General features: G+C 41.4%; 1 protein-coding gene across 3 annotated transcripts in view; it reads left to right on the top strand.

Annotated features, from left to right (window-relative positions):
- Nucleotides 1–17,958, top strand: part of LOC143024052 (uncharacterized) — a 104,429-nt gene that overhangs the window by 59,378 nt on the left and 27,093 nt on the right. Inside the window, exon 4 of one of the 3 annotated variants that reach the window (XR_012966249.1) lies at nt 1,114–1,821. The exons of 1 other annotated variant lie outside the window; for it this stretch is intronic. Coding sequence is in view for 1 of the 2 variants with exons in the window: in XM_076182766.1 (XP_076038881.1) it covers nt 4,031–4,169 (139 nt within the window). In the remaining variant the exon portion in view is untranslated. Of the gene's footprint in view, nt 1–1,113; nt 1,822–4,030; nt 4,170–17,958 lie in introns of those variants that run through there. One more of the 3 variants, XM_076182766.1, reaches the window with a different exon arrangement.

The following is a 17,958-nucleotide window of genomic DNA, read 5'->3' as shown; positions in this document are numbered from 1 at the left end:
TGGTTCAAAATATATGACCTCGGGAAATTTGAGGTCGTTTGTGAATTTATATGTTTTCAGTGACCCATAACTTGATTAATAATGATCAGAATTCCATATATGTATATATATTTAGAATCAGAAAAAGCCAAGGAATTCAGATGTACAGATTAAAGCTCTAGATTGAAAAATAAAGTTATACAAAAAACAATATTTAAGGTCACAATTTGACCTCTTGGGTATCAAATGAGAATTTTTTTATGGATGTAAAAAATGAAGGCAAGGGCATTAGTTATTAGAATCAGCAAAAATAAGTTTATTTATGTATTTATTTTTTATAAAACTAACATAAAAATTATCACCATATTCCTAAGTCTGGCATAAGTTCTACCTAGTTTTCCACACTTAAGGCCTTGTTTTCACATATACATTATTTTATAGATTTAAAAACAAAGACAGAATTATTAGCAATGAGAAACAACAATAAAATGTTTGGTAATGTTAGTACTTTTCATGTAACTAATTTACAAGTGAACAAAATAAAAAATCTTTGTTGGTACTTTTCATGTCAGACAGAATGAGTCCCACCACTACCAGCAAGCACACAATATGATGGCCGTAATTTTGCAAGTGTGGAAAATCCAACTTTGGGATTCTTTTCATTTTTGTATAGTTCAAAAATCTCTCTTAAATTTCCAAGGATCAATCACTTTTGTACCTTTGTAGGACCTTCAGCACTGGTAACTTTAATGCAATCTTTTTGTCCAGGACACATACGACTAACTTCATCTGACTCATAGAATCTTCTAATTATGTCTTTGTTCTTTCAGTTATTACTTTTCCTTTGCTCATTGTTGGAACTCTTGGAAGGATTCCATGTTTTGATTTCAGTAAATGGCTTTTTTTTTTACCATATGTATTGCAATTTGAAAGAAGCTAGGTGTTTTAACAATTGTGTATGGTGAGTGTCAATATTTGTAGTTTATGATTGTGACACTTGCTCTCCAAGAATGACTGTTTCAATTCATTCATTAATGTGTTCAGATGTTTTTCAGATTGAGTTTCAGGTTCTGCACTATCCTTTTTCTTATTGAGAATTTCAACACCATAACTGACTTTCAGCCTCTCTTTCAGGGATTTCTGAGCAGATGATAGCTTACCATGAGCCTTGCATTTCATCTGGCTTGATGATAGCCCTTCTGAAAAGAATAGAAAGTCAAGGTAGACCTCAGCCAATATCTGCATTTAGATATGCAGTACTGACATCCATCTGATGGACTGAATAATCACTTTGTACAGCTGATTGCAATAACATTCTCCGTGAAGTAAGCCTGGCTGTTGGTGAAAATGTTTCATGACAGTCTATATCTTGAACTTGGGAAAAGCCCCTTGCCACGAACCTGGCTTTGTATCTGTCACCATTATCTGGGTAATTTTTCACATTAAAAACCCATTTACCCTCAGGTAACATTATCAGGTCAAAAGTGTCTTTTTCTGTTAGGGCATCAATTTCCTCTTCCATTGTTTTGGTTTGCCAGTAATGTAAATAGTACATATTTTAAAAGTTAATGTAATGATCTGTTTCCATGACCTTGCCGAGTGACCCAACCTGAGGTTTCAGGCTTCGGAGAGGAGGGTAAATGTCTCTCTTGTCCTATTTATACTCTGTACTGTATCTCCATTTTTTGTTCTCACTTTTCTGTACTCCTTGATAATGTGAATATATCATGAAAGCGCTCGGACTCCGTGTGTTTTTCCTTTTCCTAGTGGATTCTGCATACGAGGGGTGATCAAAAAGTAATGACAGTGATACCATATATTTTCACGGTACAGAGGTAAATCCAAATACAGGTAAACGTCGACTTACGATGGCCGCGACTTACGATTGTTCGACTTTACGATGACGACGACGACGACGATATGATATATTTAACCCCTTCCATACGGTGCCGCACACGTAGGCGTCATGAGGAGCAAGTGGATTCGCGAGGCTGCCATATCGGCGTCTTGATTATATTTATTGTAGTCGCCCCTGTGTTTTTACATTCTCTCAAATGTGCACTGAATCCCATTCTCTGTGGTTTTCAAAATTCGCGGGTGAAAGAGAGAACGATCGATATAAGCGGTGACTATATTTTATGATGCGAGTATTATTACGACACGTCGTACGGCTGGCATTGGCTGCTGCCCGCGAGATTTAAGCCGTACTGAAAATACATATTATAGTGTTTGAATATGGTAAAAAGGATAAAAATAATTAAATAAACTACTGTACATGTTTGATAGGCTATATTCAGTATCTCTGGTGGTTAATATACAGGTAGGCTAGGTACAGTGACCACGGAACAGTGATACACAAATTGGGGATCGACTTACGATGAAATCGTCTTACGATGGATCTATCGAAACCTAATGCCATCGTAAGTCGACGTTTACCTGTAGTGGCCTACATTCCTTCAAAGTACTCCCCTCCTGCCTCTATGCAACGTTCCATCCTCTTTTGCCACTTCATGAAGCACTCACGGTACTCAGAAGCCGATATACCTCGTAGCTCTGAATTGACTGCTCGCGCCAGATCTTGGATGCGATGAAACAGCTTCCCTGCGATCGCACCCTTGATCTTTGGAAACAACCAAAAATCACAGGGAGCAAGGTCAGGCGAGTAGGGTGGGTGGGGGAGAAGTGTGATCCCCTGCTGCTCCAGGAACTGCACAGTGAGGCGAGCTTTGTGGGGGGCAGCATTGTCATGGTGCAGCAAAAGGCGCGATCGGCAATGGGTTGGTGCAGTCTTGGCCTGATATTCCAGGACTCGAGAAAGGACATGATCAGTGTAGTACTGGGCTGTGATAGTACACTGTTGAGGCATTACATCCACACACATTGGTCCTTGTGAACTGAAGAAGATGGTGAAAAGGCGCTTCCTGCTGCGAAATCCTTCCTTCAGAATCTGAGGTCGAGGTTCTTCATCACTCAACCACACCATGTTAGACTGCTTGTCTCTGGTGGTGAAGAAAGAAATCCAACACTCATCTCCGGTAGCTACATCTGAGAACCGTTTCGGACCATTTGGCTTGAATTCAGCCAGCCATAGACGACAAATCCGCACCCGTTCGCTCTTCTGCTCTTCCGTAAGCAAATGAGGTATCCATTGAGCACACTTCTTCCTCAGCCCTAAGTGTTCATGCACGATGTCATGTGCGCTCCCATAACTGACACCGAGCTCCAAGGATAAGAATCAAAGAGTAACAGTTGGATCTTCGTCAATGATGGCCCACGCACGGACCGTCGTTGCTTCGGTCACGGATGTCCGAGGGTGGCCAGGACGATGATCATCTTCTAGCTGCAATTTTCCGGCTGCGAAAGCTCGAATCCAGCAGGAAACAGTTTCCAGTGATGGAGTAGACTTGGGAAAAACTTGCAACAATTCCTCTCTGATCTCCGTTGCTTTTTTCCCGAGTTTCCACCTTGTGAAGGTGTAGAATCTGCAGCCTTCTTTCGAAAAATCCATGTTTCCGGTTAGAGAGGCAAACCAACAATGACGCAATCGCACAGCGCAATGATAAAATGTAAGCTAGACAAACAGTGACAAGCTCAAACATGTAACAACAGGCAACACTTGCTGCCCCTTGCTACCCGCCCCCCAACACTTATAGTCTCTCAGCTATGAGTCCGACTGTCATTACTTTCTGATCACCCCTCGTATTTGTGATTCACGTGTGACTTGTGAAATTTGTGCATATATATATATATATGTATATATATATATATATATATATGCATGAGAAATCACATAAACTCGTGATTCTAAATATGCGGAAAAACCACCAAGGAAAAAGAAAAACTGATGACCAAGTGCTTTCGTCTATTCAGACATCCTCAGGGTACATCCTCATGTACCCTGAGGATGTCTGAATAGACGAAAGCGCTTGGTCATCAGTTTTTCTTTTTCCTTGGTGGTTTTTCCGCATATATATATATATATATTATAATCCCTTCCCTTTTTCTTCATCTTAATCATTCAAATTGTACAATTACATGTGGCGACTTTCAGAGTGAGGTGGTCCAGATGTGCAGCGCGAGGTCATCCTTCAGAAGGAGGAATTTGTATGGGGCTGACAGGAGTGGTGGCGGCGATAGAGGGGACGCCTCATGACTCCTGCTACGTCCACTTCTGCAGGGACGAGGACGCAGTGAGTCCGGGTGCTGAGGGAAGAAGGTGCAGGTCTTTAGTGTTGCTTCCAATCTCTCTCTCTCCCCCTCTCTCTCTTCCTCCCCCTCTCCCTCTTCCTCCCCCTCTCCCTCTTCCTCCCCCTCTCCCTCTTCCTCCCCCTCTCCCTCTTCCTCCCCCTCTCCCTCTTCCTCCCCCTCTCCCTCTTTCTCCCCCCTCTCCCTCTTCCTCCCCCTCTCCCTCTTCCTCCCCCCTCTCCCTCTTCCTCCCCCCTCTCCCTCTTTCTCCCCCCTCTCCCTCTTTCTCCCCCCTCTCTCTCTGTCTCTTTCTCTCTCTCCTTCCCTCCCTCCCTCTCCCTTTCTCTCTCTCCCCCCTCTCTCCCTCTCTCTTCCCATCTCCCCCCTCTCTCCCCCTCCCTCTCTCTCCCTCCCCCTCCCCCTCTCTCCCTCCCCCTCCCCCTCTCTCCCTCCCCCTCCCCCTCTCTCCCTCCCCATCTCTCTCTTCTTCTCTCCTTCTCTCCTCCCCTCTCTCTCTCCCACCTTTATCCAGAATTAAAAGAAGCAACTAGGGTCAGTGTTAGTGATGTTGAGACAAAATACCAAAAAAATGACAAAGTTACGTATCGTGCTAAAAGGGCGAAGTAATTTTATACATACATTTACCAAAGGCTTTTTCCCCTTTACACAGGGGGGGTAGCCAAAAAGAAAAAGGCATAGAAATCACTCGCCTCCACCCTCCTCCCTCCCTCCTATCTTGGCACCTCCTAGATGACAGGTCATCCCTACATACTGTCCACTTCCCTGGGTCAGAAGCAGTGTCGCAAGACACAGCACATCCACAGCAAGGCCGCTTCATAAATTCAGCGACCCCACTCTCCATCCCCTCATGCAGGAAAGGAGAAGACGGGGAGAAATTCCTTCGGGCTGTGTCAAAATTTTTCTCATAAATACTTCCTCACCCCCCCATCCCCCACCCACTCCCCCTCATGCATCACAGCATCATCTATACACAATCCTTCTCCATTCACCCCTATCCTCTGTCCTCTCCTGTCCTTCCTCTACAGACATTCCTCTCTTTTGTAAAGCCCCTTTCACCCACCCATCTGTCTCATCCTAGGACGGCCCCTCGTATTCATGCCTTCCACCTCTGCCTTCCACACTTCTTTTACTAATCTTTGTTTACTCATTCTTTCTTTGTGTCCAAACCATCCTAATACTCTTTCATCAACCCTATCTCCCAGCTCCCTTTCCACCCCTGTTCTCCTCCTCACCTCCTCATTTCTCACTCTAGCCTAGTAACCCTTATCATACTTCTCGGACATTTCATCTCAAACACATACAAACTCCTTCTCTCTTCCTCTCTCATGTTCCATGTTTCTGCCCCGTAAATTGCTGTTGGCACAGTCACTCCTTCATATAACCTCCTTTTAGCATCCATTCCCAGATGTCGATCTACATTCTACCTCCACTGCCACTCCTCCCTTTCCTGTCACATTTGCACCCGAGTATCTGAAATTATCCACTTCCTCCAGTTTCTCACCCTTAACCCCTTCCATACGGTGCCGCACACGTAGGCGTCATGGACTTAGATCTCGGTGGCAGCAGCCAATGCCAGCCGTACGACGTGTCGTAATAATACTCGCATCATAAAATATAGTCACCGCTTATATCGATCGTTCTCTCTTCACCCGTGAATTTTGATAACCATAGAAAATGCGATTACAAAAGAATTAGAATGTCATTATGGAGGGGCGACTACAATAAATATAATCAAGACGCCGATATGGCAGCCTCGCGAATACAGTCGCTCCCCATGACGCCTACGTGTGCGGCACCGTATGGAAGGGGTTAATGCTCACATCCAGCCTACTGTCACTCACCTTACTTTTGCCCACATTTATCTTCAGCTTCCTTCTTTCACGCACCTTCTCAAACTCTGTCACTAACTTCCTCAATCCCTCCTCTGATCCTGTTACAAGCACAGTGTCTTCAGCAAACAACAACTGGCTCACCTCCCACTTTTCTCCATTTTTTTTTTAGTCATCTTCAACCCCTGACCCACTACCCATGCATTCACCTCTCACACCACCCCATCCATTTAAAGATTGAACAGCCAGGGCAACATAACACCCCCCTGATGAAGTCCCACTTTTACCTCAAACAATTCACTCTCTCCATTTCTAATCCTAATGCAAGCTCTACTACTCACATAAAAACTCTTGACTGCTCTTAACAGCTTTCCTACTATCCCATATATCTGCAGTAACTTCCACAGTGCCTTCCTGTCTACCCTGTCGTAGGCCTTTTCCAGATCCATAAAAGCCCAAAAAACATCCTTGCCTTTTCCTATAGCTTTTTCACATATCTGTCTTACCACAAAGATCTGATCTACACATCCCCTGCCTGTCCTAAAACCACACTGTTCCTCACCAATGACTCCCTCTGTTCCTCTCCTAATCCTCTCATTCAAGACCCTCCCATAAGCCTTCCCAACTACACTCAACAAGCTGATCCCTCTAACTACTACTCTCACACTTGTCCCCCTTTCCTTTGTAAAGCGGAACTATACAGGCACTCCTCCAGTCCACCAGCACTCTACCCTCTCTTAAACAAACATTAAATAACCTCACCAGCCAGTACACCATAACTGTACCTCCTTTCTTCAGACATTCTGCATGGCATCCATCCAACCCAGGTGCCTTACCTGCTCTTATCATCTTAACAGCTGCTTCCACTTCATCCTTCCCTATATCTCCTCCATTTTCCTCACTCATCACTCTCATTTTCTTAGCACTTCCCACTGCAATTACCGGTAAATTTTTACTTTTGACCATTGGAGGAATATAGCAATAGAAAATTGAATATTAATTTGGTAACTTAAAATGTATCAACGTAATATGTAATTTTGTGTGCGGAAATGAAAATAAAAATACCTTGCTACAAGCTAAATATGGTAATGAACGAAGTCGGTAGCATAGGATCAGAACGCCATGTTTGTTATGGTACATGGCGACGTCGAATTAATTAAAGGATAAATTCGTCTAAAGTAAACTAAACTAACCTAACCTAACCAGTAAATATTTAGTTTTGACCACAGGAAGAATATAACAATAGAAAATTGAATACAGACGCTCCTCTACTTACATCCATTCGTTTTACGTTGTTTCGATTTTACGTTTGAACCGACTGTAAAAAAAAAAAAAAAAAATTGTGAATTTTTTAGTTTAGTGCGCTCTCCGTAGTTCAAACGATACACATGATGCTGCGCCCATTGTTTACATGACACAAATGACAGACTGAACGTGCCTTGCCTCCTCCTCCTCCTCCCCCCCTCCTCCTCCACCATCTCAATTTATGTTGCTTGAATTTAATTGATTTGAAATTAATGTTACAGTAAACTTGCTCTTATTCGAACGCGTTTTAACCGAATAATCACATTAACCGAACATTTTCTCAATACGGTAGTCATCGCTTCAACCGAACGTATTTGGATCTCAACCGAACATTCAAACACCCCGCTGCCTCTTCCGCCACCCGCAAGCTTCACTAAGTGCTCACACGGTGGCAGCACACTCCATGTTTACACCTGATCAGCTGCTTATACTCTATAGAATATGTTTATGAACTATCATGAGCATTTCCATGTGTATGTTAAGTTTACAGGTACGATATTGCAACTGACATTACTGCATAAAATTCTACGGGAATGAAACATACAAAGTCGGATTAACTGAACATTTCGGTTAATCGGACATTTCTAATCTCCCTTGGAGTTCGGATAAGTGGAAGTTTACTGTATTTTACAATGTTATGTGTATAATTAATGATTTAGGGGTGTTTTATAAGGTACGGTAATAGAATTTACAGATGTATAGTACAGTATGAACGGTCATACATTACCAGAATGTACAGTAACAACTTACGTTCATTTTCAACTTACGTTCGGCCGTTCGGAACGTAACTAAAACGTAAGTTGAGGAGCGTCTGTATTAATTTGTATACTCCGCAAGCTGAGAGTGGTTGAAAAGCCTGCCAATATCTCTCACAACGACAACAATGAGGACGAGCCGGATGACATCTAATTTGCAGGTAATGATTTATTAAACACAGGTTAGTTTAGTTTAGTTTAGTTTACCTTAGATGAATTTATCCTTTCATTTCTTTGACGTCTGCATCTACTATAACAAACATGGCGTACCATTCGTCGTACACGACTTCGTTACTTAATAAATCTGTTTTAGCACCTTATTTGTATTTCATTTCCGCACACAAAATTGCATATTATGTTGATACATTTTAATTTACAAAATTAATATTTAATTTTCTATTGCTATATTCCTCCAATGGTCGAAAGTAAAAATTTACCCAATTACCTTTCCCTCCCTATCCTCCTTCACATTTAGCAACTCCCTAAAATACTCTGCCCACCTTCCTCTCACTGCCTTCTCTTTCATTATCATCTCTCCATCTGCACCTTTTACCTTTTCTTCTCTACTTGATTCGCCTCCTCTTCCTCTTTTAATTTCCTTCCAAAACACCTTTTTATTACTTTCAAAATTTTCTGTCATACTCTTAACCCATTTCACATCTGCTCTCCTCTCTGCTCCTTTATCTTATGCTTAGCTTCCCTTCTCTTTACTTTGTACCTCTCATACGATCCCCTCATCCTAATTTGTAGCCAATCAATGAATGCCTGCTTCTCTTCTACACCCTTCTTTGCTTCCACATCCCACCACTCACTACCCTTCCTTCTATTTCCACCCACCCTCCTTGTTCCACACACTATCTTTGCACACCTTATGACTCCCTCCTTGAACCATCCCCATTCCTCCACTCCTAGTTCTACTCTATCCTTTAACCACTTCCATACGGTGACGCCTACATAATCATCATGAGGAGCAAGTGGGTATGCGATGATGCTGACGTCGGCGTCTTGATTATATTTATTGTAGCCGTACCTGCGTGACCCTCATTCTCTCTAAACTGGCTTCATCATATTTTCTATGGTTATCAAAATTCACGGGTAAAAGGGAACGAGAGATTGAGCAGTGACTTTATTTTTTTTATAATGCGATTATTATGACGCAACATCGCGCATCTGGCAGCTAATACTGCCAGACGTGCAATGTACCCTGGAGTGAAGAGGTTAAGGGGGGTTTACATGGTCTAACTGTTCGTCAAATGTGGTTTGACAGACAGACACGTGTTTAAAGTGATGATGTGTAAATGGGTTATTTGGTTGTCGAACAACGTGTTCGACAACCAAATATCCCGCTCACTTTACATCACTTTAAACACGTGTCTGTCTGTCTGTCTGTCAAACCGCGTTTGATGAACCGTTAGACCGTGGAAACCCCCCTTTACTCTCTTTCAACTTCATTTTTCTTTTTTTTTTCTTCATTAAAGCAGTTCACTCTAAGTACCTCCCTACCTTCTGCCCTTTTCCTCTTTCTCCACCTATTCTCCACTCCCAAGTTACCTTCCGCCAGGAAATGATCTGATATTCCCCCACTCTCTCCCCTTAGAATATGTACATCCTTAACTCTTCCTACCATACTCCTGGTCACCATTATATAGTCCATTAATGCTCTATCTGCCATCCTTCCATCCACCACCCTCTCCCATGTGTACTTATGCTTGACTTTCATCCAAAACACTGTATTTGCTATCATCAACTCTTTTTTCAAGACACATCTCCACCATCAATTCTCCACTATGATTTTTACCTGGAACTCCATACTTCCCAATCACTCCATCAATTGGTTCATTTGCTACCCTAGCATTTAGGTCTCCCAATACAACTACATTGACATTTCTCCCTAAATCCTCTATACACTCATTTATATCTCCCCAAAAAGCCTCCCTTTTCTCTACGCTCTTCTCACTACCAGGACCATACACACTTACAAAAACCCACATCTCCTTTCCCAGCTTCACCTTCATTGACATCAACCTTGATGACACCTTCCACTCCACTACCTGCTTACTTATCTCTTCACTTACTAGTATAGCCACCCCTTCTCTCCCTCGTCCTCTCTTCACTCCTGAGTACCTCCCAGCTACACTCCCAAACTCAGAGTAGCCCTTTCCTTTCATTTTAGTTTCACTTGAAGCCAGTACATCTATCTTTCTTCTCACAAACATACTGCCTATCTCTTCCTTTTTACTCTCATCTGCACCACATCCACATACATTAAAAGACTCAAACCTAAGGGTACTGATTGGAAAGCTCCCAAGACCCTCTTATGCCTTTTATTTCTTTTTTAGGAATGTCCCCTTTTGGGCTACAGGTAGTAGGACTCCTTATCTCATCCCCCGTCCCTTTTTTGTTGCCTTTTATAACTCAAGTGGAAATACTTGGTGGCAGTATTCTTTTGCCCCCACTACAGTGTAGGTAGGCAAAAAAAAGGAAATGAATATTCAGAGAAATAGTACAGGACAGTAACAAGGGGTTGGGGGACAGCATAATGGAGAGACAGTTGTAGTATAAAAGTGTCATCATTTCTCTATGTACAGAGTTTTCCTCTATCACAGACAAAATGATGTGTGGCTCTGGTCCGTAGAGATGCCCCATATAGACCCTAAAGTATCAATCTCATGCTACTTTGCCACAATAACATGCAACCAATACCCGAAACGGGGTATATTTTAGGCATACAGTTCTTTTCTTACGTATTCACCCCCCACACACACACACACACAGCAGATGTGTGAGAGCTGCTTAGTCGGTGTCAGTTTGTGGAACTACTGGCTACCCATCAAGGGCTTTTGAGGCATTCCGTTTGTGGCTGCTACGGAGTACCAGAAAGGGCACGACACCTCGAGGGAGTCCATGCCGAGGAAAGGAAGTACAGACATTCCTCTACTTACGTTCATTCGTTTTATGTTTTTTCGATTTTACGTTTGAACTGACTGTTAAAAAAAAAATTGTAAAAAAAATTTTTTTGAATGAATTTTTTAGTTTAGCGCGCTCTCCGTAGTATGAGACATTGAAACAATACTTACGCATGATGCTGTGTCCATTGTTTACATGGCACAAACGACAGACTGAACGTGCCTTGCCTCCTCCCCCTCCTCCTTCTCCTCCACCATCTCACTTTATGTTGCTTGAATTTAATTTATTTGAAATTAATGTTATTATTTTACAATGTTATGTTTATAATTAATGATTTAGGGGTGTTTTATAAGATACGGTAATAGAATTTATGGATGTATAGTACAGTATGAATGGTCATACATTACTGGAATGTACAGTAACAACTTACATTCATTTTCATGTTACGTTCGGCCATTTGGAACGTAACTAAAACGTAAGTTGAGGAGCATCTGTACTCTGTACCCCAAAGGTAGTGCGAGAGGCAAAAAAGGCTTCCGCCATAGTCGAGGCTGGCCGAGGTGATGTGGGATGTGACGAATGGGTGAGGGAAGGAAGAGGCAGAAAAGGAATTGGTTGCATTGCGGAACACATTTACACACCTCTTCAGTTACTAGAGTGTAAGTGAATGTCTAATCAAAATTGATCACTTATATATACTCATTTTGGAGGGCTGATACTCTGTTGTTTAAAGGCTTCTGATTGGTTAGCAGACTGGGCTAGCACTGCTGGATTGTGCTGCTCTCTCATTGGTCAGCTGTTGTGTGATGTCATCAGTCTTGCTTAGTCTACCAGGGAACATGATCTCACACTAGAAACTGCCTCCAGGTCTATGTTTTGTATATTCAGATTGGGGGATGATTCTTTTATGAAGAGAGCTTCATGGATGAGTGAGGCTGATGATGTCATTCAACAACCTACCGATGTGAGAGTAGCTCTGTCTGCTAGCTAATTAGAAGCCTCTAAACAAAGTATCAGCCTTCCAAAATGAGCATTTAAACAATAGATTTAGATTAGACATTCACTTGCACTCTAGCCACTGAAAAAGCACCAAGCAGTGTATTTACTTAGTTGTATTATACGGGAAGAGAGCTATGCTCGTGGTGACCCATCTTTGTATCTCTCAGCATCAAGCTTTTTCTTAAAATCTTGAATAGTGTTCGCACACAGTTTCTTTGTCCAATTTGTTCCAAGTATCTATCACTCTGTGTGGGAAGCTTTTTTTTTTTCTTTCTTTTTTTTCCAGATCTTATTTGTGATTATCTTTTTTTATTTAGTTTTTCTTTTTCGTATCCTCATGTTTTTCCATTGTCACATTTCAATAAGTCATTCTTATCTAAGATTTCCATTCCTTTCATAATTCTATAGATAGTAGGTCTCCTCTTTCCTTTCTTTGTTCCAAAGTTGGTAATTCTAATTTGGACGGTATTTGTTCATATTAAGTCATTTTGGAAAGAGTTGGTGCCAGTTTTGTTGTTGCTCTTTGTATTCTTTCTAACTTCTTTATATTCTTTTTGGTACTGGGTGTCCATAGTATTGCTGCATACTCGAATTTTGGTCTTAGTGTTTCAGAATTTTTTTCCAGATGCAATATACCAATACTGTTACACAGACTAAGTATGGTGCTCAAATGAATGAAAAAAATAATGCCTCTATCACCTAATTCTAGCTTTCACAAATGGAATGACTTAACACCTGCTGAAATAGGCATAGGTCTCATCTATAAACCTACCCTAAAGTCATATTTTGTAGATAGTTTCTTACTGCCACTCCAGGTTTCGCTAGTGTATTTGGTGTAAAAGATTACGAGTTGAAAATGTCAAGGATACCTTTTGCAGATCCATACATATACCAAGGCTTTTCCCCCTTACTAGGGAGGTAGCCAAAAAGGGAAAGGCATAAAATCATTTCCACCCATTCCATCCCTGAATACACTCCACACCCCTCTACCCTCCCTCTTTTCTGAGCACCTCCTGTATGACGGGTCATCCCTGCACTTTGTCCATTGCCCTGGGTCAGAAACAGTGTCGCAAGACACAGCACATCCACAGCACATCCACAGCAATGCCGCTTCATTTAATCGGCGATCCCCCCACCCCTTCCTCAAGAGACATTCCCCTCTTCCCCAAAGCCCCCTTCACCCCATCCATCCACCTCATCCTAGGACGTCCCCTCATGTTCACTCCCTCCACATCTGCCTTCCATACCTCTTTTACTAGTCTTTCTTCACTCATTCTTTCCATGTGTCCAAACCATCCTAATATTCTTTCATCAACCCTATCTCCCAGCTCCTTTTCCACCCCTGTTCTCCTCCTCACCTCCTCATTTCTCACTCTATCTAGCCTAGTAACTCCATCATACTTCTCGGACACCTCATCTCAAACACATTCAAACTCCTCTCTTCTTCTCTTATGTTCCATGTTTCTGCCCCATACAGTGCTGTTGGCACAATCACTCCATACAGTCTCCTCTTAGCATCCATTCCCAAATGTCTATTCCTCATTACACTCTTAAATCCACCAAGGCATTTACTCGCTTCTCTCAATCTACATTCTACCTCCACCTTCACTCCACCTTTTCCTGCCACATTTGCACCCAAGTATCTAAAACTATTCACTTCCTCCTGTCGCTCTCCCTTAATGCTCACTTCCAGTCTACTGCCACTTTCACCCCTTGTACATCTCATCACCTTACTTTTACCCACATTTATCTTTAGCTTTCTTCTATCACATACTCTCCCAAACTCTGCCACCAACTTCCTCAATCCCTCCTCCGATCCCGCCACAAGCGCAGTGTCGTCCACAAACAACAGCTGGCTTACCTCCCACTTTTCTCCATTTTCTTTAACCATCTCCAATCCCTGACCCACTACCCTTGCATTTACCTCTCGCACCACCCCATCCATGTATAAATTGAATAGCCAGGGTGACATAACGTATCCTTGACGAAGTCCCACCTTTACCTCGAACCACGCACTCTCTCCATTTCTAATCCTGACACAAGCTCTACTACTCTCATAAAAACTCTTGACAGATCCTAGAAGCTTTCCTCCTATCCCATATATCTTCATAACCTCCCACAGTGCCTTTCTGTCTACCCTATCATAAGCCTTTTCCAGATCCATAAGAGCCCAAAAAACATCCTTCCCCTTTCCTATAGCTTTCTCACATATCTGTCTTACCACAAAGATCTGATCTACACAACCTCTACTTGTCCAAAATCCACACTGTTCCTCACCAATTACTCCCTCTGTTCCTCTCCTAATCCTCTCAATCAAGATCCTCCCATAAGCCTTCCCAACTACACTTAACAAGCTAATCCCTCTGAAACTACTACATTCACACTTGTCCCCTTTTCCCTCGTAAAGAGGAACTATACAGACACTCTTCCAGTCCTCCGGCACTCTACCCTCTCTCCAGCAAACATTAAATAACCTCACCAACCAGTCCACCATCACTGTACATCCTTTCTTTAGACATTCTGCATGGCATCCATCTAGACCAGGTGCCTTACCTGCTCTCATCATCTTAACAACTGCCTTCACCTCATCCTACTCCAAAGTACTAAATTATAAATTTTTCCTTGACTCCACCACCACAATCTGGTAACATCTGGTAACATTGGACTCTAAGTCACGTATGTGGCCAGTTGACGGAAAATGCTCAACTTAGCTTACCGTTCCCGCTAAATTGAGCTATTTCCATAGACGCGCGTCTGGCCAGCTAGTGGAAAATGGTCAACTTAGTGGACCATGTCCGCTAAGTTGAGCATTTTCGTTATTGCTATTTGCAGTTTGCTGATTTGAGCTTCTGCTAAATTGAGATTCGTTAAATTGGGCTTCTTACTGTATATGGCTACAAAATCTATTCTGTTTATTAATCACTTTCTTGGTAAACTAGTTTTTGCCTATTTTCATCTTAAATCTAGATACAGTCGTACCTCGGTACTCGACCATAATCCGTTCTGAGGTGGTGGTCGAGCACCGATTTGTTCGAACACCGAAACCAATTTTCCCATAAGAAATAATGGAAAGTATTTTAATCCGTTCTTACCATTAAGAAAAATACCTAAAATATTATAAGAACGTGTATCTAAACAACAATGAAGATGTAAATGTGCACAAGCAGTACATGATAAAGATAAATAAAGCATTATAAACCATTTTGTATAATTTACTTACGTTTTGGAGAGTGGTTGATGGCATACAGGAATGGATGTGGAGAGGACGGGAGGGAGGGTTACTCCTCACTGTTTTCCTCTTTGCCTTCCCCTTATCACTGTCTTTCTTTGGACCCATTATTAAGGGCTAGAGCAACACGAAAAAGTTTAAATCTGGGAAGAAATACTCGAACAAACTGCGTACGTCTTACTCCGCTGGCGGTCTGAGTCGAACTGACGCTTACCCGCTGTTCGAGCTAGTCGAGTACCGAAAATCTGTTCGAGGTCCGATGCATTTTCTACTCGAATTTTTTGGTCGAGCACCGATTTGGTCGAGTATAGAGGCGGTCGAGTACCGAGGTACGACTGTATATCTAATTCAAATCCATTACTGCTAGTCCTGCCCTGTTGTCTTAATGTAATGACATTGCATCATCTGTGTTAAATCCCTTGACCCATTTTAATACCTCTCTTAGATCACCCTGTACTCTGTCACACTAGAGAGTGTAAATGAAGGTGCCTAAGCCTGTGAGTGTAAGGTAAATTTCTGAGCCCATCTATCAATTGGTCATTCCTCTGTACAAATTCAATTGAATTTATATTCATTCTGTAGGATGGAGACTAAAACTGTACTGCATAGTTAAGGATGGGTCTAGATAGTGGTTGATAACTACATCAACATTTTAGTATGTAACTGCCCTAGCAGCAATAAATCCTAATGCCCTGTTAGCTCTATTCCTAGTGCTAATGCACTCTTGCCTGGATTTAACCTCTGATATGAGTCAAATTCTCGTGCTAAAACCAAAAAATAAATATAATCAAGACGCCGATGCAGGCAGCCTCGTATACCCACTCATGCCTCACGATGCCTATGTAGGCGTCATTGTATCGAAGAGGTTAAGGTCAGGAAGGACTCACTAATGCTTCCAAGTCTTTCTTACATTCTGTTTTCTCAGGAAAAAAATGTTATCTAACCTATACCTGTTTTCTGGGTTGTGTACATTGTGTAAACCTATGTTTAACACTGCACTTCAAAATACTGAAGTTTATTTGCCATTTCACTGACCATGCAAACAATTTGTCAAGATCTTCCTATAGTATCCCAGTGTCTTTCCCTGATCTAATATGACGTCTCATTTTCGTGGCATCCATAAGCTTAACCCCTACTGTGTCAGCGGCATACATTGAGTGCCAAAAATAGGCATTACATCGAGGGTCAAATCTGTGGTAATGCCCAAGTAGCCCTATCCATTGGCTATAAAGAACCCCCAAAAATAAATTTTGTTCATTGACAAAATTGGCAACCCCAGCAGCAATTTTTTTTTTTTTTTTGGGGTAACTTGGGGTATAAAATCAGCCTTTAGGACGTAACTTAGGTGATTCTGGCATACAAAATGAAGTATGTGGAGGTGAAGTTGTACTTCAACTGTTTGGCAGGTATTTAGTGCATATTCAGACATATAGAACTGGCAATTTCGCAATGCCAATTTTTGTAATAAATGCGTAATACAAAATGTGGCCAGGCAATTATGGTGTGATGGATGCTTACTAAAACTTTTACCTAAACAATAAGAAACATCACAATCACCTATCCTCCATAAAATCATAAAAGAAAAAAGATACCAAAAAATCAATTTACCACATAACAAATTGCAAAAAAAAACACACAAACTATTTATAAACACATTTTCTGTAAGTGTCACACTAGTATTGTGGATGACTGTACATTGATTTGAAACATCATAAATGTAAAATTCCTTCACTCTCTGAAATTATAACGAAGCTTCCCCAAAAAATACGACCTCGTTCAACCCGCGTGAGGAGCTAAAGAATGTCTACAGATGTTCTACCAAACTTTTGCACACATATCTTGACAAATTTGACCCAGTTTCTTCACTTCTATGCTAAGATGAATTAAAATAAGCAAGATTTGTTGGTTTTACATAATTTTGAGTTAAGTAATAAAAAAGAATTGATTTTGGCTCCGACGCTATGCAGGTTAATATAACTAATAATCTCATTGTCCAAGTTGTTTATATATATAATGAACGAGGAGCCTAAAACCAAGCTCTGGGGAATTCCGCTAGTAACACTCCCTCATTTGGATTTTACACCATGTATGACCTGCTGTTTTCTGTTGCAAACCCATACTCAAATCCATTCAAACACCTTTCCTTCTATGTTATGGACTTTGACTTTAGTCTCTGGTGGCACCCTATTGAACGCTTTGCTAAAGTCAAGGTAAATAACATTGTAACTATCATTGTTCTTTGCCACCTTGTAAAAAGTGTAAAAGAATAGAATATTAGGTACACATGACCTACCCTTTGTGAAACCATGCTGTGAATCACAAATCAAATCATGTCTCTTAGTGTGAACCCTGATTCTATTAGTTATTATTGATTCCAGCATTTTATCTATAAACAATGTCAAAGTTATTGGCCTGTAGGTGTGCATAGACAATTTATCACCCTCTTCAAAAACAGGAATGATGTTTGCCTGCCCCAAAGAAATGGGCATGAATTCAGTGTCTCCTGGCTTATTAGATACCTCAGTTAACTGATCATACATTTTAAATTTACACTCTTAGCACTCGGAAATATTTTGTTTGGACCCAGGGATTTTGTGGTTTTGAGTCTATCAGTTTAACTACTTCATCCTTACTAATGCTGATGCTAATTAATCTACTTCTCCCATCCTCACTAAACATCTGGTCACACTCAAGTACCATATCTATCCTCTCTTGTAAATACTGTACTGAGAGAAAATACTTATTAAAT

Source organism: Oratosquilla oratoria, unplaced genomic scaffold (assembly GCF_046742065.1).
Source record: "Oratosquilla oratoria isolate Oo_2021 unplaced genomic scaffold, ASM4674206v1 SCAFFOLD86, whole genome shotgun sequence".
In the NCBI taxonomy this organism is placed as follows: Eukaryota; Metazoa; Arthropoda; class Malacostraca; order Stomatopoda; family Squillidae; genus Oratosquilla; species Oratosquilla oratoria.
Note: the sequence above shows the minus strand (reverse complement) of the source record. Positions and strands in the feature narration are given on the sequence as shown.